The sequence below is a fragment of the Leopardus geoffroyi genome, chromosome B3 (genome assembly GCF_018350155.1).
Source record: "Leopardus geoffroyi isolate Oge1 chromosome B3, O.geoffroyi_Oge1_pat1.0, whole genome shotgun sequence".
Taxonomy (NCBI): Eukaryota; Metazoa; Chordata; class Mammalia; order Carnivora; family Felidae; genus Leopardus; species Leopardus geoffroyi.
Window position 1 is genome coordinate 106,523,082 of NC_059337.1, and position 21,640 is coordinate 106,544,721.

General features: G+C 40.5%; 2 protein-coding genes across 6 annotated transcripts in view; one reads left to right on the forward strand and one right to left on the reverse strand.

The window, feature by feature from the left end:
- LOC123583926 (JNK1/MAPK8 associated membrane protein) overlaps positions 1-13,023 on the forward strand; it is a 32,657-nt gene extending 19,634 nt beyond the window's left edge. For all 3 annotated transcript variants that reach the window (XM_045451131.1, XM_045451132.1, XM_045451133.1), the window contains exons 6-7: positions 287-363; positions 12,307-13,023. In XM_045451131.1, coding sequence (XP_045307087.1) covers positions 287-363; positions 12,307-12,525 — 296 coding nt within the window. In that variant the 3' untranslated portion in view covers positions 12,526-13,023. The remainder of the gene's footprint in view (positions 1-286; positions 364-12,306) is intronic.
- CCDC175 (coiled-coil domain containing 175) overlaps positions 12,869-21,640 on the reverse strand; it is a 78,351-nt gene continuing 69,579 nt past the window's right edge. For 2 of the 3 annotated variants that reach the window (XM_045451130.1, XM_045451129.1), the window contains 4 exons: positions 19,095-19,138; positions 17,636-17,798; positions 13,540-13,672; positions 12,869-12,994 (listed from right to left, as the gene is read on the reverse strand). In XM_045451130.1, the coding sequence (XP_045307086.1) occupies positions 13,587-13,672; positions 17,636-17,798; positions 19,095-19,138 (293 nt within the window). In that variant the 3' untranslated portion in view covers positions 12,869-12,994; positions 13,540-13,586. Of the gene's footprint in view, positions 12,995-13,539; positions 13,673-17,631; positions 17,799-19,094; positions 19,139-21,640 lie in introns of all 3 variants that reach the window. The other variant, XR_006705054.1, reaches the window with a different exon arrangement.

Below are 21,640 nucleotides of genomic sequence, written 5' to 3' on the forward strand. Positions count from 1 at the left end.
GAACATAGCCACACCCATTCATTTATGTATTGTCTGGCTGCTTCCCACTGTAACAGGGACTTGGGTGATTGAGACAGATACTGTATGGTCCACAAAGCCAAACATATTTACTCTCTGGCTGTTTTCAGAAAGTTTGCTGACCCCTTTTAGGGCATTAGGGCTTAAGTCTCTCATGGGACTGGTTGAGAAAGTTTTCAACTATGGGGAGAATTATACTGTTTCAATTTTTTTGATGTTTTATTCAAAATATTTAATTTTCAATATAATACCCATGTTTGTTTTTCAGATTATGCCTTTCCATACATTATATTAGTATTATCTTTGGTTACTCTGGCTGTGTACATGTCGGCTTCTGAAATAGAGGTAGGAAACCTTTTTTCCTTTGTTAACAGGTTGTTTGTTTGTTTTTTAAATAGATTTGACAACTGAATAGGAAAATAGTACATAAATAGTACTCCTGATTGTTGTAATCCTGTAATCCTTGGTGAATGGCACTCAGTAGCTATTAGCTGGTTATTCAGTTTATAAAAGGTTGTATGTTACACTGTATATGCTTGGGAAGTCAGTGAAGTAGTAGGCTCAACTATTCAGCATCTTGGAGAAAAAAACTATCATTTCACAAAATTGACCCACATAGAAAATGTTTAATTATTGAAATGTTGAAAGTTGTTAACACTATTTTGAAGGGAACATAAAATACTTTATTGTATGTAGAATTAATTTTACATTTTATTTTATAATGATGACTAAGTCATCAATAATTATATACATTCCATACCCTTCTATATTTTGTTCCCAATTTTATCTTCTTGATTATGGATGTTTACTTTCGCACTCTAATATCTAAGATTTTGGTGATTTGAAAGAACTTAATAGTCACATTAGTTTTGATACTGTTCCTGTTTTGAGATCTCCATTTTGTGCCTCTTTTTAGTGTTTCAGTGGAAGGCCACTGTTTGAAAGAACTCTTTGAGTTATTCCTTTAACTTGAAAGGAATAAAAGTGTAAAGTGTCTTAGTTCTCGTCCATCCTGCTTGCTAGTCTAGTGCCTGGGCACTGTCTTCAACCGCGTACTGCGGTCGATAAGATGTGTGCTTTCTCTTAATTCTTTCTTTAAAAAAGTTCTAGAGTTCAGAGACTATTTTGGAGTCCTTGTTGTTGCTCTTTTTTCTGTTATGTTACCGAAAGAATGAGAGGGAATGGCTTTCAGGTAGAATAATAGAGGAAATACACAGAATATTTTTATGGTGATTCAAATGTTTTCATTTGTATACTGTCCCCATTTCTCCTTTGTAATCTTTAATCAACATTACAAGGTGTTTAAAGAAGATAAACGACTTCATTTTGTCACTTTTATCAACTCTAGGGAAAGACTTGAAGGAGGAAATGATTGGATATTTCAATAAAATAAAGCTTTTAAATTCTTGTTTATTATCTACAACTACTGTGGATAGTTAAATCAGCTTGAAACTTATTTCTCTGCCCCAGGAATCTCTCATGTATAAAATGTTTGTGTACTTCAGTTAGACTCTATAATGAATCAGAAACAGGGACGTGAATCAGGAAAAGAAAACCTAATTCTAGATGAGTTGATGAATTGTTTAATAAGAGAAAGTTGGTAACTAACCTACTGCAAATTACATTTCAGTATGTTTAATAGCACCTTCAGATACTACTTTTATAATAACTTGGTCCCTCCAATTTCTACATATTACAGAACTGTTTTAAAGATGAAAGGAAATCACAGTGTTCATAGGTCATTTCTGTTCCCTTCTAATTATGCAGGCAGCAGACTCGAGGAATACTAGAGACTGAGGAAGTTGGGTGTATGTACCTCCTACTTCCCACCTGTAACCCTCAGCTACAGTGGATCAGGGCAGGAAGCAGGCACATAGTATGGGATTCCCTTCTAGTTCCTATCTCTCAGAAGAAACTGGAGTGTTTCCAGTGTTGAATGCTGGTGTGGACTAGAACTTAAGAGACATGGGCTCCTGTCTTGGTGCTGTCCCGGGAGTGCTTATATGGCTATAGGAAGCCTCAGTTTCCAGTTTCCTCATCTGTAAACTCGTAGCTAGAATGAGTGATTTCTTAGGTCCTTTTTAGGTCAAACATTGTGTAATTCTGAGGTTAAGATTTTGTGTGGAAACAATATATTTTATTTTTGAAGTATTAACATACAGTGTTCTATTAGTTTCAGGTGTACAATATAATTACTCAACAAGTCTATACATTACTCAGTGCTTATCAAGATAAGTGTATTCTTAATCCCCTTTATTTCCCCCACCTCCCCTCTGGTAACCACCAGTTCTCTGTATTTGAGTCTTTTTTTTTTTCCTTCCAGTCCCTTTTTATCCTTTGTTTCTTAACATATGAGTGAAATTGTATGGTATTTGTCTTTCTCTCAGTGGTTTACTTCACTTAGCATTATACCCTAGGTCCATCCATGTTGTTGCAAATGGCAAGATCTCATTCTTTTTTTTTGACTAAGTAACGCTCCATTGTTCATCTATACGACATCTTTATCCATTCATTTATCCATGGACATTTGGGTTGTTTCCATATCTTGGCTTTGTAATTAATGCTGCAATAAACTGGTGGAGGTACATATGGGGCGTCTGGGTGGTTCAGTCAGTTGAGCGTCTGACTTCGGCTCAGGTCATGATCTCACAGTCCGTGAGTTCAAGCCCCCGCGTCAGGCTCTGTGCTGACAGCTCGGAGCCTGGAGCCTGCTTCAGATTCTGTGTCTCCGTTGCTCTCTGCCCCTCCCCCGCTCGTGCTCTCTCTGTCAAAAATAAACATTAAGAAAAATATTTAAAAAAAAGCAAAACAAAATGTGGAGGTGCATATATATCTTTTCAGATTAGTGTTTTTGTTTTCTGGGTAAATACCCAGTAGTGGAATTTGGTTATTCTATTTTTAATTTTTTGAAGAGCCTCCATATTTTCCACAGTGGCTGTACCAGTTGGCATTCCTACCAGTGGTACACAAGGGTCCTTTTTCTCCACCTCCTTGCCAATATTTGTCATTTCTTATGTCTTGGATGTTAGCCACTGTGGCAGGCATAAGGTGATTTCTCCTGGTGGTTTTAATTTGCATTTCCCAGATGATCAGTGATGTTGATCATCTTTGCATGTGTCTGTTGTCCATCTGTAAATTTTTTTTCGAAAACCCTCAGGTCCTCTGCCCATTTTTTAATCGGATTGTTTCTTACAGATATATCACTTGCAAATCTCTTCTCCCCTTCGTTAGGTTTCCTTTTGGTTTTGTTGATGATTTCCTTCACTGTGTAAAAGCTTTTTATTCTGGTGTAGTCCTAATACTTTGTTTTTACTTTGTTTCTCTTGCCTGAAGAGACATATATAGGAAAATGTTTCTTTAGCCCATGTCAGATTACTGCCTATTTTGTTCTAGGAACTTTATGGTTTCAAGTCTCACATTTAGGTCTTTAATCCATTTTGAGTGTATTTTTGTGTATGGGGTAAGAAAGTGGTGCCGCTTCATTTTTTTGAATGTAGGTATACAGTTTTCACAACACTGTTGAAGAGACTGTCTTTTCCCCATCGTGTACTTTTGCCTTCATGGTCCTAAATTACTTTACCATATGTGCAGGGGTTTATTTCAGGGGATTCTGTTCCACTGATCTGTGTGTCTCCTTCTGTGTCAGTACAATACTGTTTTGAATACTGTGGCTTTGTAGTATATCTTGAACTCTAGGCTTGTCATACCTCCAGCTTTGTTTTTCTGTCTCAAGATTGCTTTGGCTATTTAAGGGTTTTTTTGGTTCCATATAAATTTTACAATTATTCTAGTTCTATAAAAAATGTTGCTATTTTGATAGGGATTGTATTAAATCTGTAGATTTCTTTGGGTATTGTAAACATTTTAACAATATTGGGTCTTCTAATCCATGCGCATGGAATTTCTTTTCCATTTGTTTGTGTCACCCTCAGTTTCTTTCATCAGTGTTTTATAATTTTCAGACTACAGGTCTTTTGCTTCCTTGGTTTGTTTTTTTAATTTCTCATTCTCCTACTTCATTATTAGTGTATAGAAATGCAACAGATTTCTGTTTATTTATTTTGTATACTGCGACTTCACTGAATGCATTTATCAGTTCTAGGAGGTTTTCAGTGGGTCTTTATGGTTTTCTACATAATACAGTAAAACCTTGGTTTGTGAGCATAATTCCTTCCAGAAACATGCTTGTAATCCAAACTACTTCTCTAATTGCCTGGTTGACCCACTCATTCGTTAGTAGGGTGTTCTTTAACCTCCATGCTTTTGGAGGTTTTCCAGTCTTTTTTCTGTGGTTGATTTCAAGCTTCATAGCATTGTGGTCTGAAAGTATGCATGGTATAATTTCAATTCTGGTAAACTTATGAAGGGCTGTTTTGTGACCCAGTATATGATCTATCTTGGAGAATGTTCCATGTGCACTCGAGAAGAAAGTATATTCTGTTGCTTTGGGATGCAGAGTTCTAAATATATCTGTCAAGTCCATCTGATCCAATGTCTCATTCAGGGCCCTTGTTTCTTTACTGACCCTGTGTCTAGATGATCTGTCCATTTCTGTAAGTGGGGTGTTAAAGTCCCCTGCAATTACCACATTCTTATCTATAAGGTTGCTTATGTTTATGAGTAGTTTTATATATTTGGGGGCTCCGGTATTCGGCGCATAGACATTTATAATTGTTAGCTCTTCCTGATGAATAGACCCTGTAACTATTATATAATGTCCTTCTTCATCTCTTGTTACAGCCTTTAATTTAAAGTCTAGTTTGTCTGATATAAGTATGGCTACTCCAGCTTTCTTTTGGCTTCCAGTAGCATGATAAATAGTTCTCCATCCCCTCACTCTCAATCTAAAGGTGTCCTCAGGTCTAAAATGAGTCTCTTGTAGACAGCAAATAGATGGGTCCTGTTTTTTTATCCATTCTGATACCCTATGTCTTTTGGTTGGCGCATTTAATCCATTTACATTCAGTGTTATTATAGAAAGATACGGGTTTAGAGTCATTGTGATGTCTGTATGTTTTATGCTTGTAGTGTTGTCTCTGGTACTTTGTCTCACAGGGTCCCCCTTAGGATCTCTTGTAGGGCTGGTTTAGTGGTGACAAATTCCTTCAGTTTTTGTTTGTTTGGGAAGACCTTTATCTCTCCTTCTATTCTAAATGACAGACTTGCTGGATAAAGGATTCTCGGCTGCATATTTTTTCTGTCTAGCACACTGAAAATCTCGTGCCAATTCTTTCTGGCCTGCCAAGTTTCAAAAGAGAGATCAGTCACGAGTCTTATAGGTCTCCCTTTATATGTGAGGGCACGTTTACCCCTTGCTGCTTTCAGAATTTTCTCTTTATCCTTGTATTTTGCCAGTTTCACTATGATATGTCGTGCAGAAGATCAATTCAAGTTCCGTCTGAAGGGAGTTCTCTGTGCCTCTTGGATTTCAATGCCTTTTTCCTTTCCCAGTTCAGGGAAGTTCTCAGCTATTATTTCTTCAAGTACCCCTTCAGCACCTTTCCCTCTCTCTTCCTCCTCTGGGATACCAATTATGCGTATATTATTTCTTTTTAGTGTATCACTTAGTTCTCTAATTTTCCCCTCATACTCCTGGATTTTTTTATCTCTCTTTTTCTCAGCTTCCTCTTTTTCCATAACTTTATCTTCTAGTTCACCTATTCTCTCCTCTGCCTCTTCAATCCGGGCCGTGGTGGTTTCCATTTTGTTTTGCATTTCGTTTAAAGCGTTTTTCAGCTCCTCGTGACTGTTCCTTAGTCCCTTGATCTCTGTAGCAAGAGATTCTCTGCTGTCCTCTATACTGTTTTCAAGCCCAGCGATTAATTTTATGACTATTATTCTGAATTCACTTTCTGTTATATTATTTAAATCCTTTTTGATCAGCTCATTAGCTGTTGTTATTTCCTGGAGATTCTTCTGAGGGGAATTCTTCCGCTTGGTCATTTTGGATAGTCCCTGGCGTGGTGAGGACCTGCAGGGCACTTCCCCTGTGCTGTGGTGTATAACTGGAGTTGGTGGGTGGAGTCGCAGTCCGACCTGATGTCTGCCCCCAGCCCACCGCTGGGGCCACAGTCAGACTGGTGTGTGCCTTCTCTTCCCCTCTCCTAGGGGCGGGATTCACTGTGGGGTGGCGTGGCCTGTCTGGGCTACTTGCACACTGCCAGGCTTGTGATGCTGGGGATCTGGCGTATTAGCTGGGGTGGGTAGGCAAGGTGCACGGGGGCAGGAGGGGCAGGCTTAGCTCGCTTCTCCTTAGGTGATCCACTTCAGGAGGGGCCCTGTGGCAGCGGGAGGGAGTCAGATCCTCTGCCGGAGGTTTGGCTCCTCCGCAGAAGCACAGAGTTGGGTGTTTGCGCGGAGCGAGCAAGTTCCCTGGCAGGAACTGGTTCTCTTTGGGATTTTGGCTGGGGGATGGGCGGGGGAGATGGCGCTGGCGAGCGCCTTTGTTCCCCACCAAACTGAGCTCTGTCGTCCGGGGGCTCAGCAGCTCTCCCTCCCTTTGTCCTCCAGCCTTCCCGCTTTCCGAGCAGAGCTGTTAACTTATGACCTCCCAGACGCTAAGTCACGCTTGCTGTCGGAACACAGTCCGTCAGGCCCCTCCGCTTTTGCCCGCCAGACTCGGGGGCTCTACTTGGCCGGCGAGCCGCCCCTCCGCCCCGGCTCCCTCCCGCCAGTCCGTGGAGCGCGCACCGCCTTGCCGCCCTTCCTACCCTCTTCCGTGGGCCTCTCGTCTGCGCTTGGCTCCGGCGACTCCGTTCTGCTAATCCTCTGGCGGTTTTCTGGGTTATTTAGGCAGGTGTAGGTGGAATCTAAGTGATCAGCAGGACGCGCGGTGAGCCCAGCGTCCTCCTACGCCGCCATCTTCCCTCCTCCATTCCAAACTACTTGTATATCAAAGTGAATTTCCAGAACCATTGGCTCAGTTGTGATCATGTGACATTCACTGTCACTTACTACTCGTATTGCAAGACATCGATTGTTTATCAAGTCCAAATTTATTGCAACAGTTTGCTCATCTTGTGGAACACTCGCAGAACAAGTTACAATCCAAGGTTATACTGTATGTCATCTGCAAATAGTGTAAGTTTTACTTCTTACCAATTTGGATGCCTTTTATTTTTTATGTGATTGCTGTAGCTTGGACTCCTGGTAGTATGTTGAATAAAAGTGGTGAGAGTGAACATCCTTATCTTGTTCTGGATCTTAGAGGAAAAAGCTTTGTTTTTTACCATTTAGTAAGATTTAAGCTGTGGGGTTTTCATATTTGGCCTTCACTATGTTGAGGTATATTCTCTCTAGACCTATTTTATGGAGAGGTTTTATCACAAATGGATGTTGTGCTTCGACAAATAATGCTGTTTTGCATCTGTTGAGCTGATCCTATGGTTTTGATGTCTTCTCTCATTGTGATATCGCATGTTGATTGATTTGCAAATATTGAACTTGGAATAAAACCCACTTGGTTGTAGAGAATAATTTTTTTAGTATATTGTCCCATTTGGTTTACCAGTATTTTGTTGAGGATTTTTGCGTCTGTGTTCATCAGAGATAATTGTTGAGTAATTATAATATGTAGATGTGTAACATATCTGTAGTTTTCTCTTTTTGTGGTATCTTTCTCTGGTTGTGGTATCAGAGTGCTGGCCTCACAGAATAAATTGAGAAGCTTCCCTTCCTATTTTTTGGAATAGTTTGAGAAGAACGGGTATTAACTCTTCTTTAGTTTTATTTATTTATTTATTTATTTAGAGCACAAGTGTGGGGGCAGGGAGAGAAAGGGGGACGGAGAATCCCCAGCAGGTTCTGTGTTTAGCGCAGAGCCTGATGTGGGGCTCGATCTCAGCCCTGAGATATGACCTGACCTGAAGTTGAATCAGACACTTAATCACCTGAGCTACCGAGGCAACCCCTTAACTTTTCTTTTAATGTTTGGTAGAATTCACCTGTAATGCCATGTGGTCCTGGACTTTAGTTTTTTGAGAGTGTTTCAATTACTGATTCCATTTCATTGATAGTAGTTTCCTGATTCAGTTACCTGGTATGTTTCTAGGAATGTATCCATTTCTTCAAGGGTGTCCAATTTATTGGTGTATAATTTTTCATAATCTTTTTTAATCCTTTGTATTTCTATGGCATCAGTTATTTCTCCTCCTTTTCTAGTTTTATTTCAGACCTCTCTTTTCTTTTTTTTTTTTTTTAAATTTTTATTTTTTTCAACGTTTATTTTTGGGACAGAGAGAGACAGAGCATGAACGGGGGAGGGGCAGAGAGAGAGGGAGACACAGAATCGGAAGCAGGCTCCAGGCTCTGAGCCATCAGCCCAGAGCCCGACGCGGGGCTCGAACTCACGGACCGCGAGATTGTGACCTGAGTTGAAGTCGGATGCTTAACCGACTGCGCCACCCAGGCGCCCCAGAGACCTCTCTTTTCTTGATGAATCTGGCTTACCGATTTTGTTGATCTTCAAAGAACCAGCTCATGGTTTCACTGATCTGTTGTTGTTTTTTTTTTTAACTCTCATTTATTTACTTCTGCTCTAGTCTTTATTATTTTCTTCCTTCTACTGGCTATGGGCTTTTTGTAGCTTGTTTAGGAGTAAGGTTATTTGAAACTTTTCCTGCTTCTTGAGGTAGCCCTCTGTTGCTATAATGTTCACTCTTAGAACAACTTTTGCCATGTCCCAAAGATTTGAACCATTGTGGTTGTTTTTTTTTTTTTTTTACTTATTTACATTATTAAATACAATTTATTGTCAAATTGTTTTCCATAAAACACCCAATGCCCATCCCAACAGGTGCCCTCCTCAATGCCCATCACCCACTTTCCCTTCTCCCTCCTTCCCCCATCAACCCTCAGTTTGTTCTCAGTATTTAAGAGTCTCTTATGGTTTGCCTCCCTCCCTCTCTGTAACTTTTTTCCCCCCTTCCCCTCCTCCGTGGTCTTCTGTTAAATTTCTCAGGATCCACATATGAATGAAACATATTGAACCATTGTGGTTTTCATTTGTCTCATGTATTTTTTTAATTTCCTCTTTGATGTCTTGGTTGACCCATTCATTGTTAGTAGCATGTTATTTAGCCTCCATGTGTTTGTGTTTCTACATTTTTTTTCTTGTGATTGATTTCTAGTTTCATACCTTTGTGGTTAGAAGAGATGCATGATAGGATTTTAATCTTTTTAAGTTTATTGAGACTTGTTTTATAGTCTGACATGTGATCCATTCTGGAGAAGGTCCCGTGTGCACTTGAAAAGAATTTGGAATCCATTGTTTTTGGAAGGAATATTCTGAATATATCTGTAGGTCCATCTGGTTTTATGTGTCATGAAAAGCCACTGGTCTTACTGATTTCTGTCTGAATGATGATGTATCCATTGATGTAAGTATAGTGTTGAAATTAACTATTAGTGGATTACTGTCACCTTTCTTTGTGTCTGTTAATAGTTGCTTTATGTGTTTAGGTGCTTCCATGTTGGCTGCATAGTTACTTATAATTGTTATATCCTCTTGTTGGATTGTTCTCTCTATTATTATGTAGTGTCCTTTTTTGTCTCTTGGTACAGACTTTGTTTTAAAGTCTGTTTTGTCCGGTATAAGTATTGCTATTCCAGCTTTCTTTTCCCTATTTGCATACTTTTTTTTCCATCCCTTCACTTTCAGTCTGCATTTATCTTTAAGTCTGAAGTAAGTCTGTTAAAGGCAGCACTTAGGTTTTTGTTTTTTATCCACTCAGGACCCTGTGTCTTTTGACTGTAGTATTTAGTCCCATTTATACTCAAAGTGATTATTGCCATTTTCTTACTTTCACTGCTTTCTAGTTTTCTGCTCCTTTTCTTTCTCTGCCCTTGTGGTTTGATGGCTTTACTGTTATGCTTAGAGTCCTTTCTATTTATGTATCTATTATAGGTTTTTGATTTGTGGTTACTGTTATGTCCATATATGACTCCTTATGTGTATAAGCAGTCTATATTAAGTTGAGTGACTTTAGTTTGAACCCATTCTAAAAGCACTAAATTTTTACTCCCCTCCCCCATTTTATGTATATAATCATACTTGACATCCTTTTATGAATCCCTTGCCTGATTTTTTTTTTCCCCTTGACTGATTCTTATAGATACAATTGATTTGACTGCTTTTGTGCTTTAATTTCCATACTGGTTTTATATGTGATTAATCTTTTATTATATTTTTGCATTTATCTGTGACATTTTTTTCCTTTCCTAATTTTCTTCTGATTATGGCCTTTTCTTTCCACTCAAAGAATTCCCCTGAATATTTCTTGTGAGGCTGGTTTAGCAGTGATGCACTCCTTTGTCTCTCCTCCTATTCTGAATGGTAACTTTGCTAAGTATTCTTGTTTTGTTTTGTTTTTTTTTCCTTTCAGCACTTTGAATATATTATGCCATTCCCTTCAGTCCTTCAGAGTTTTTGCTGAAAAATCAGCTCATAGGCTTATGGGGTTGTTTTTTAAATATGTACCTGCTTTCCTTTCTCTTGCTGCTTGTAAAAATCTCTGTCACTACTTTTGCCATTTTAATTACTATGTATCTTGGTGTGGACCTTCTTAGGTTGTCTGTTTCCTTCCCCAGATTAGGGAAGTTTTCAGCTAATATTTCTCTAAATTTTCTGCCCCTTTTCTCTCTCTTCTCCTTCGGGGATCCCTATAATGTGACTATTATGCTTGATGGTATCATTGAGTTCCCTTAACCTATTCTTGTTTTTTAGTGTATCTTTTCCTGTTTGCTGTTCAGCGTGGCTGCTTTCCATTATATACATCTTCCAAATCATGGATCCTTCTTCTGCCTCCTCTAAATTATTGATTCCCTCTTGTGTATTGTTCATCCTGGTTGAGTTCTTCATCTCTGACTCTGAGATCTTCCACTCTTTTCTCAAGTCCACTGAATATTACTTTGAGTTGTTCATCATGCATATTATCTCTGTTTCATTTGGGACATATTCCTCTGTCTCATTTGTGTATTTTTTTTTCCTCCATGTATTAGATTCTAGTCCACTATATCTCCTGATCTTGAAAGCCGTGGTCTTCTGAAGGAGAGGTCCTGTAGTGCCCTATGGCACCCTGGTCACCAGAACCAGGCACTTCAGGGGTGTCTCCTGTGTGGGTACATCTGTCCTACCGTTGTGGCCGAGCTGCGTTTGCCTTCAGTCAGCAGCAGTGGCCCCACTTCATCTGCTTGGGGCACACCAGGCAGGGTTTGGTGGGTGTGCTTTTAAAGTGCCAGTCCGGGGCTGCTGAGAGCCTGTAGTGTGGCATCCTAGCGGTCAGACCAGATGCCTGACCCCATTCTGTCTTTTGGGGCTGCAGTTGCACCTGTCTCCGGGGCGTTCTCCCTGCATTGTCTCCTGAGAGGTTTTCATTGGTTGGTGGGGCTGGCATTCCCACCAGAGGCTTGTTCCCAATCTGTCTGTTGAGGCTACATTAGCTTGGATCAGCAGGGTCCTTCCTCTGCACATTTGGTTATAAGGTTCGACTATTTGGACTGCAGGCACACTCATGTGTGTGATTACCTTCCCCTCTCCCCAGGGCAGGAGCCACTCTGGGGTTGCTCACAGGGTATGTTGGGACATGGTGCTAGCAAGACCGGTGGAGAATCTTCTGCTGGTTCCTGCAAGTGTCTGGGTAGGAGTGGGGAGAAATGGCATTTGCCAGCTCTTTTGTTCTTGGAGAAGTTTCCTAAAGATCCCTGCACTTCTATTGTACATTCTGAGATTAGTAAATCTCCTTCACAGATACCTCTGGTGCTTTTCAAACTGTTGCTTCCATGCTGTATCTCTGCCAGGTTTTGCAGCTCTTTAATGGCTGGGACTACTCAGTTTCTCTGTTGTCTTCTGGGGCTCTTGGAGCTAAGTGCCAGCAATTATAAAAACTCGCCAAGTGAAGGCCCACTATTTTTCAAAGCCTAATGTTATGGGGACTCATCCTCCCAGTGCTGGACCCCCGTGCCTAGGGTTCCTGGTGTGGGGTCTGAATCTTTGACTTGTGGTGTCCCTCTTCTTTATGGTTAGTTTCTCCCTTCTTACCCTTGTTGATGTGGCCTCCTCTCTACAGTTAACTGTGGAAAATCTTCTGCCAGTCTTGGGGTCATTTTCAGAGTTAGTTGCACTGTTGTGTCTGTTACCTCAGTGTATCCGTGGGATGAGGTAAGCTCAGGACCCTCCTGTTCTGCCATCTTCCCAACAAATAATACATTTTAAATTATAAATAATAAATTGTCTAGTGTATTTAGCCTGATAATCTGTACTTGTTTTCTCTCTTTTATAAAATTATATAGAATTGCTATGATCTTCTGGTGAGAAAGAAAAGACTTATTGTTCTCTTCAGCCACTGGTTACTTCATGCCTATGGAATAATATCCATTTCCAGAGTGGATAAACTCGAGCAAGATTTACCCCTTTTGGCTTTGGTACCCACCCCAGCTCTTTTTTACTTGTTCACCGCAAAATTTACCGAACCTTCACGGATACTGTCCGAAGGAGCCAATGGACACTGAATGTAAGAGCCAAAAAACCTAAAAAGTGTTCCTTGTAAAAAATATAAAATGTATTAATGCTCTTCTGTTGTACATGGAAATAAGATGGGGTTGGTTTGTCAACAGCCTTTATGGTTAGACTTGGAAAAATATAGTAGATATGCTATAGCACACTGGGACACTACAGGCTTGTTAGGAAGCGCTTGCCTCCTGTAACAGTATTGTTATTCTTTAGAGCAAAATCATGTTTCTGGAATAAGCTGAAATCTTTAGCATTGACCTAATTTTGCATGTATTTGTTTTTCAAGTGTAATTATAAGGACAAACATACCTTGGTGGTCTGCTAGCAATCATGGAAATGAAGTACGTTGTTTGTTGTTATCTGTTTATTTTTACCAATACAGTATTTTGATTATAAAACTAGAGCATAATTTATGTAACAGGTTTTTTGTTTATAGGTGGTTTGGTCGAAAACCTCTTCTGGTTGTTTCTGTTAAGAAAAAACAATAAAATGTTTACCAAAAAAAATCTCAGATGTTCTGACATTTAATTGTATTTTGCCACACGAATTGTGGAAATAATTCAAACTAGTAAGAGGAGTATGCCTTTCCCAAATGAATAAATACATGTATTCACATAGTCCCTCCTCCTTAGGTCTCCTTTTTAAAGGCTGTATACCAGGGCCATATTTTATTGATCCTGAAACTTTTTCACATGTGACATCTCTGAATTAGGATGCATCTCAGAATTGATGCCTTCTTAGATTTAACGAAATACGGAATATATACAATACATAAATAGTTTTCCTGTGGTGGTTGATAGGTGTGCTGTGAATTTTATGCTCTGAAGCCTTTAAGAGATTCATGTGGAACCAAAATAAGGTTTAGCACTTAACCTGATAACCTTCTAAACACCACAAATGGATAAACATGGTCAGATTATTTACCAATTCTGCTATTTAGTGGGGATTATGCAGGCTTGTTAATCTCAAAACTCTCACTGACCATTGCAAAATCTGAAAGAAAGTGCACTCACTTTGTGCCTTTTGAATTCACAGCAGTTGTATCTTTGAAGTTATTATGTTATTTTTTCTCTGTTAATGCGTTTTTCCTGGTACATTCAACCACGGGGGGGTGGACCTTTTTGATATGAACGTGTTTCTTCTTTTCTGTAGGAATAAAAATAAATAAGAATTTTATGTATCTCATACAAGTTTGGGTGGTTATTAGTATCCATTAAAATTCTAAATTTCCCAAAGAATCCTCAATTAGATGAGTGTATAATCTGGGACTTGGGGGTGGCGTGGAGCCTGGGGAGTCAGTATCTGCTTACCAGTACCATATCTGTCCCGTTACATTTGGAACCATTTTAACAATTATCTCCTTTGATTTCCTAGTCTAGCAGAAAGATGTGTATGCAAAAGGAAAAATCATGTAAGTAATTATTACATTCCTCAAATGCAAAGAATTTCAGGAATACTTAAAGCAAATTAAAAATGCAGATATATATTTAAGAACAAGATCAGAACAATTCATAGCAACTGTGGTGGTTAATGTTAGTAAATAATCTGTTCAAACACGGTCATTAAAAATATAAAAAATGGGCACCTAGGTTACTCCATCAGTTACACATCATACTCTTGATTTTGGTTCAGGTCATGGTCTCATGGTTTGTGAGTTCAAGCCTCACGTCAGGCTCTGCACTGACAGTGCGGAGTCTGCTTGGGATTCTTTCTCAAACATTTAAAAACACAACAAAAAATAAAAAAACAAATTGCCCTTGTCCTAGCTCAGGTTTGTTCAGTTTTTACTTAGGTACTCATAGGCAATTATAACCCTCACTGCTATAGTGCGTGGTAATTATTTTGCTAACCAGTGCTGGATAGGTAATTTAAAGGTCAAAATATTTTTACCAATTTGGGTCAATTGATAAATTTAACAATTACATGTTATATATTTGTCTAAAACTATTGGGTTGCAAGACTTGGCTGACAGCATATACAAATTTGCTCTTTCTTTTAAAATATCCCTCGGTCTAAAAAAAGTCTTCTGTACTACACATACCAAATGAAGATACTTAGTTAATATAAATATCTGTAACTTTAATACTTTTTAAAAAATAATCTGTACTCGGTTACTATTTGGTTTAGGAATACACACTAAGAACTTGTTTACTTTTTGCCTTAACAGTCCTTCTTCCAAATAAAAGGTAATCTTAGTTTTCAAGATGAATTCTGGCATTTTAAGTTCTGACAAGCTGGTCCTCCACCTGTGCCAACCGGTACCCCCGGTAGATGTCTACTCAGCCAGGCTACCGCGGTCCTGGGCCCAGGGCACATCTACTGCCCTTTCAGGAAGACCTCCTTCTGTATTCCCAACACCTAAAAAAGGCTTAGAGGTGTCTCCTTTACCCTCTCATAGCCACTCACTAGAAGGAATCCCTTGTACTCTAATCAGCTCTTTGCTTGTTTGCTCTCACGATATACGTACTTTGAGGTTCAAGAACTGGGTCTTATTCAACTCAGTCACTGCAGCATTTGCTCTAGTGCCAGGCTCAGAGGTGCCCCCATCTGTTACTGAAGCTAGTGCAGTGTTCCTGAAGGAGAGGGCCAGGCCCTGCAGGGCTACAGTGACAGATTATGTCCAGAAGAGAATAGGAGAGCACTGTTGAGCTGGAAGAGATCAAGGGCTTCTCTACAAACCCCATCACTTGAGAGAAGCCATTCAAAAGGGAAAATCCAAAAGCCAGATTACAGGTTGCTCAGAGATGATTAAGTAATCCAAGGGGTTAAAGCTGATTTACTTCCTTAGGAGGGCCATAGATTTCAAGAGATCTGATGAGTGCCTAATTTGGGTCCGATGCTTTGTAACTTCCTGTTAACTTTCCATATTTTACAATCAGGGAACCTAGGGAGTAGAGGTTAAATAACACATAGGAAGCAGGGCTGAGATCTGAGCCCAGGTCCGCCTACCTTCAAAGCCCACATCGTGCTGATGCTCTTCTAGGAGCAGAGATAAGTGGAGTTAGGGAAACCAGAAACATTCAATGTCAGCTCCATTTCAGAGACCTCTCCTCCCCCCCGCTCCTCCCCCAATTCCTTAACTGGGTCAAAGTCTCATTCCCTGTTAGGTTCTCTCACAGTTCTTATGCTTCACCCGGGAAACCCCTATGACAACGGATTTTACATACATTTGTAGGATAACTGATTCTCCCACGATAGCAGAAGTGAGAAGACTAGAGCCTGAGGAGTTCTCTGACCCACACACTCTGCAACTGGCCCAGAATGTCATAACATTAGCACTGACCACTAACTTCCCTACTTTTGACCCTTTTAACCTTGGAACAACCAGAGAAAGCCAGATACGCTTACTAATTAATGACATACCATGTCCTCCTAAGCTGCTCCCAGCTTCCCCATGCTAACAAGCTCCAATCGGAGCACATCAGACACCTTCCCTGTTTTTTCACATTACACCTTTCCCATTCCCCTGCCTTTGGAGCTCTGCAAAAAGCAAAGGATGGCGACTCATTCTCTTGCTATACCAAGTTTTATGCCTCAGCTTATTTCCATTTAGCTGGTCTTCCTTTATTTTCACACTGTAACATTCTCCTTTCCATATAGTTATCAGTGAGACAGTCCACAAAATATGTGAACAAGAGAATATGGTATTAGTGGGCTTAGCTTTTCAATCTAATCTATTTACATTTGCTCCAACATGAAAGATCCCATCAGGTTTCAGACAAAGATGGGAGACTCATTCATGTGAAAATAGTGCAATTGATGCTTTGAGGTGATTTCACTTTTAAAATTCTGCTTGATATACAGTTGCTGGGGATGTCCTAACTTCCCAAAGAAAATTTTACAAAGTGACCAGGGCCCATCAGCAACCCAATATGCACTGATACATAATAAGTATCACCAGGCTGAAGCAGGACCGCAAAAACAGCTTTTTGGCTGATAAAGTTTACCCACAAAAGTCTTCAATGGTCACTAAAACATTATTTCTCTGGTCAAGCAGTGCCCTGAGAACATTGGTTTTTACCAAATATTGGAATGTCTTTAATCCCATCACTTTCTATCTTATTTCATTGTCTACAACCCACCTTTAAAATTGCTTAGCTAATGACCTTCTTTAAAATGACACCTCTAGGGGCACCTGGGGGGCTCAGTCAGTTAAGCGTCTGGCTTCAGCTCAGGTCATGATCTCACAGTTCATGAGTTCGAGCCCTGCATGGGGCTCCGTGCTGACAGCTCAGAGCCTGGAGCCTGCTAAGGATTCTGTGTCTCCCTTTCTGTCTGCCCCTCCCCTGCTTGTGCGCTCTTTCTCTCAAAAACAAACATTAAAAAAAATTTTTTTAAATAAAATGACACCTCTAATCCGTGCATTTGCTAGATGACATTCTCATTTCACCACTCCATTTCTCCTCTACACTCTATTCTCCTTCCTTCTCCCAGCCCTTTGTACCTCCATCATCCCGTCTTCCCAAGGGATTCCACCCCGGCGATCTCAGGGCTGTCCCTGTGCAAGGACTGCCCTCCATTTCCTACAGCAGCCAGAATCTGCACAGAGTTCTGTGGCCCTCACGTCTAACGTGACATTAGAGTAAAAATTGAGAATGAAGTTGATAATCCTCTGGAGAGACTGGACTGCTTGCTCGTGACACAATCATGTTATTTGGAATGTGTTACATCTCAGGAGCCCCAGAAGGCATCAGTATCACTGATTTTCAGAGAAGGCAATAGTGGCTGTCTTTACTACTAAACTCAACTCAGGAAGAAAAGGTAAAGTGATGTTTCATAGCCTCTGCCCTAGAAGGTAAGAAAGTGTGTAAAAGGGTTTTTTAAAAAGACCTTGAAAATAAGAGTTTTAAAAAACCAGAAAGAAATATTCAGTTATTTAGAAAATTCACATAGGTGGAAGGGATTTGTCTCACACTGCTGATGGACCACATCCAACCCCACAGATGAGAATCCATGTTAGGTGAATGTGATATTAACTGAGGATGGACTATTAGAGATAACTACGTTCTTTGGTTAGCTTTTGGTTTTAAATGCTTTTTTTGATGTTACCAGCCACAGTAAAATGACAAGAGGTTCTTTGTTACCCAGAGCTTTTGAGATGTTACTTACTATGGAGGTCCGTTTTCAATTCCTGTTCCATAAGAAAACGCAGCTCTTCAAGATTCCCTTGTAGCCAAATGCTGATACGCTCAATGTTTTCATCCCTTTCCTGCAGCCTCTCTGTTAGCTTTTTTATTCCTTGCAAAGTCTCACCACCACTGTTTACCAGTTCCTTTAAAAAATAATGTTTTGCGGTGTGTAAATATAAATTCCAACAAAAGAAATAAAAACGTTGAGTGAATCGTGTCCAAGACAAAAATATATATGCGAAGTTGGTATTACTCTTGCAAAATAAGTATACACAGCACATTCACAAAGTCCTGTCTCAGGGGAAAAATGGATTAGCAAAGGAGACTAATGACACGCTCACTGAAGTCCAACTTTTAACTGGGTAGGATGGCGGTGGTGATGGTGGTGGCGGCGGCATAAAAAGCCAGCTCACCTTCAAAGCAGCACAGAATTGCACACCATCTTCTGCATGGCTTACAGCTTAAGAGCTTTAGAATCAGGCTGGATCTGAGTTTTAAAGCCCCGTAAGTTCACGAACTGTTTCGTGTTGAGCAAGTCACTTCCAACTCTCTGAGCCTCAGTAGCTTCATCTGAAAAAGGTGAAAAGCTAAGCCAGGATCATATGTAAACCTGAAATACTTAGAAAGTGGCAAAGCAGGATTTAAACTCCATCCTGCCTGCCTTTATTGTGCTGGGGGCGGGAGGGGGGGCGTGGAGAAGCAGCAGGGCTTGGTAACACACGGAGGGCAGATGAACTTCAGACGTGACAACTGTGGCCTCAAATAGTGTGTGTTCAATTTGTGTTTCTGGCTAGGGGGTGGGGGAGTCATTCCCTTTAACCTACTCCTGGTAGAGTAGGAAGGCAATTTCCCAAAGGATTACGATTTCATAGTGACATTGGGCCCTGCTAAAAATAAGACAACGGTCCCAAATGGAGTCACTTAAGCTGAGCCTCAGATCACCAACGTGAAAATTAATTTAATTACAGTTTTGGCTCTCTGGGAAATGGAATCTTACACTGGTCATTCAGGAATCATCTAATCACCTGATCAGCACTAGTTAGGTCATCCGCCTGATAGATGCCTGCCATCAGCTAAAGGCAAGTGATCCTGCAATAACCAGTCTGCTTTTTTTTGCTTAGTATAACTTCCCTGTTCCTGCTCCCTTCTGCCTATAAAAGTCCTCTGTTTTGTATAGCTCCTCAGAGCACCTTTTTATCTGCTAGCTTGGATGCTGCTCGATTCATGAGTCATTGAATAAAGCTAATATGATATTTAAAATTTACTCACATGAATTTTGTTTTTTTAACAACATTTTAAGATGATGGTCATTGTCACTCCCTTTCAATCCTGACTTCCTACACACACACACACACACACACACACACACACACACACATTAGGTAAGTGAATATTTTTAGAAATATAACATTTACGGAGACAACACAAAAAAAGCTCACCTTAACTGTAGTCTGAAATTCAGCCCACAAATCCAAATACTTCCCTAAAATAAAAATTTTCAAAATTCAAAGGTTATGGAAATGTGAAGATTTTTATAAAAGTAATGCTATTTGTTTTCCAAAAATTATGTTTATCTAAACATTTCTACTTCCAAAATGACAGAAAAACTGGACCAGACTTGCCCTCCTACTATCAGCAAGGAGAAAATATATGAAATATATTTGTTTTCCTATCCACTTTTCAGATACTGGGGAATGGGCAGCACAGAACTGTGGTACCTGAAAGGAGAGTACAAATGAGGCAAGCCCTGTGCTCCCGCGGCTTACTGCTTGGGGACACCTTCGCAGACCTGAGTGCAGGCAGAATGAGGCAGGCGTGCACACAGACACAAAAACCTGGACAAAGATTGGCAAGCTGAATCTAGCAATATATAAAAACAATAGCAGCTTTTGAACAAGTGTGTTTTATCCCAGGGATTTGGTTTAACATTCAAAAATGAGTCAATGGCGGTGCACCTGGGTGGCTCGGTCAGTTAAGTGTCTGACTTCAGCTCAGGTCATGATCTCACAGTTCATGGGTTCGAGCCCCACGTCAGGCTCTGTGCTGACAGCTCAGAGCCTGCAGCCTGCATCGGATTCTGTGTCTCCCTCTCTCTGCCCCACCCCAGCTCATATTCTCCCTCCCTCCCTCCCTCCCTCCCTTTCTCTCTCTCTCAAAAATATTTTTAAAAAATCAATGCAATTTACCCTCCTAACACCATGAAGGAGAAATCCCATGTGAGCATCTCCGTAGACGCTGGAGTAGCTGAGGTCTCACAGGCACCGCAAACCTTCATGACCAACCACCTCCAATCCATACCTTGAATGCCCAGGTCAGAGCGCCCCCGCTTGGCGCCGCCCTGCAAGTGCTGCACACATCATTACTGGGGAAGTTAAGTGCACCTGTGCGACTACACTGGGTGAGAACACCTGCCATTTTGCACCTGATTTCCTGTACACTTTGCCCCATGTGCCTTTTCCCTTTGCTGATTTTATTCTGTATCCTTCACTGTAATGGGCAATAACCATAACAACTTGAGCCCGGTGGATCCTAGCTAATCACTGAGCCTAAGGATGGTCTTGAGGACCCCTATTACAACACCTGAAAGCTGCAAAATCCTGCTGAGAAAACTAAGTTCTAAACAAATGAAGATATATACGGTGTTCTTGGATTGAAAGACTTAATTCTGTTAATATGTCAATTCTCTCCAAATTGGTTTACAGAGTCAGTGCAAACCCAATTAAGATCCCGACAGGTATGTGTAATTATAGATTAATAAGCTGATTCTAAAACTTATATGGAAATCAAAAGACCTAAAATAGCCAAAATAGTTCTAAGAGTGAAGCACAAGTGTGGAGAACTTACAGTACCCAATTTCCAGGCTGAATAGGAAACTACAGTAATCAGGACAGGGTGGTATTGGTGTGAAGTTAGATATTGAGAAGGAACAGATGCATCAAATGGATATCTGAAAAAGTTGGAGTAGTACAATGCTAAAAAGACAGTCTTTCCGGGGCGCCTGGGTGGCGCAGTCGGTTAAGCGTCCGACTTCAGCCAGGTCACGATCTCGCGGTCCGTGAGTTCGAGCCCCGCGTCGGGCTCTGGGCTGATGGCTCAGAGCCTGGAGCCTGTTTCCGATTCTGTGTCTCCCTCTCTCTGCCCCTCCCCCGTTCATGCTCTGTCTCTCTGTCCCAAAAAATAAATACACGTTGAAAAAAAAAAAAAAAAAAAAAAAAAAAAAAAAGACAGTCTTTCCAACAATGGTGCTAGAACAACTGGATATACATAAGAGAAAACAATGAAATTCAACTCTTACCCCACGTGTAAACATGAACTTGAAATGAACTGGAGATGTAGACATAACAGTGAAAACTAAAAGCTTATAAAGAAAATCCTGGAGAAAATCTTTGAGAACTTGACTTAGGCAAAAATGTCTTAGTACACAGAAAGTACTAACCTTAAAAGATGAAATAAATAAAGCAGACTTTATCCAAAGGAAAGACTTTTGTGTTTTTTTTTAATGTTTATTTTTGAGAGAGCGTGAGAGGCAGAGGGGCAGAGAGAGAAGGAGTCACAGAACCCGAAGCAGGCTCCAGGCTCCGAGCTGTCAGCAAAGAGCCCGATGTGGGGCTCGAACTCACAGACTGAGAGATCATGAACTGAGCTGAAGTCAGACACTTAACCGACTGAGCCACCCAGGCACCCCAACTTTTGCTCTTTTCAAGACAACATTAAGAAAATGAAAACTCAAGCCTCATACTGGAAAAGGACTCATTTCCAGAATACACAAAGATTTTAACGTAACAACACAAACAACACAAAGCAATGAGCAAAAGATTTGGACAAATGGCAGACTGCATTTTCCAGAGATGGCCCCACAATATATTCCATCCCACATGTGCTTCCCAAAATGTGATGCTGACAACGCCTCCCATTAGTGGTGGTGTCTGTGTCCCCTCCCCTTGTACTTGGGATGCTAGCTTTTGGAACATAGCAGGCCAAGCAA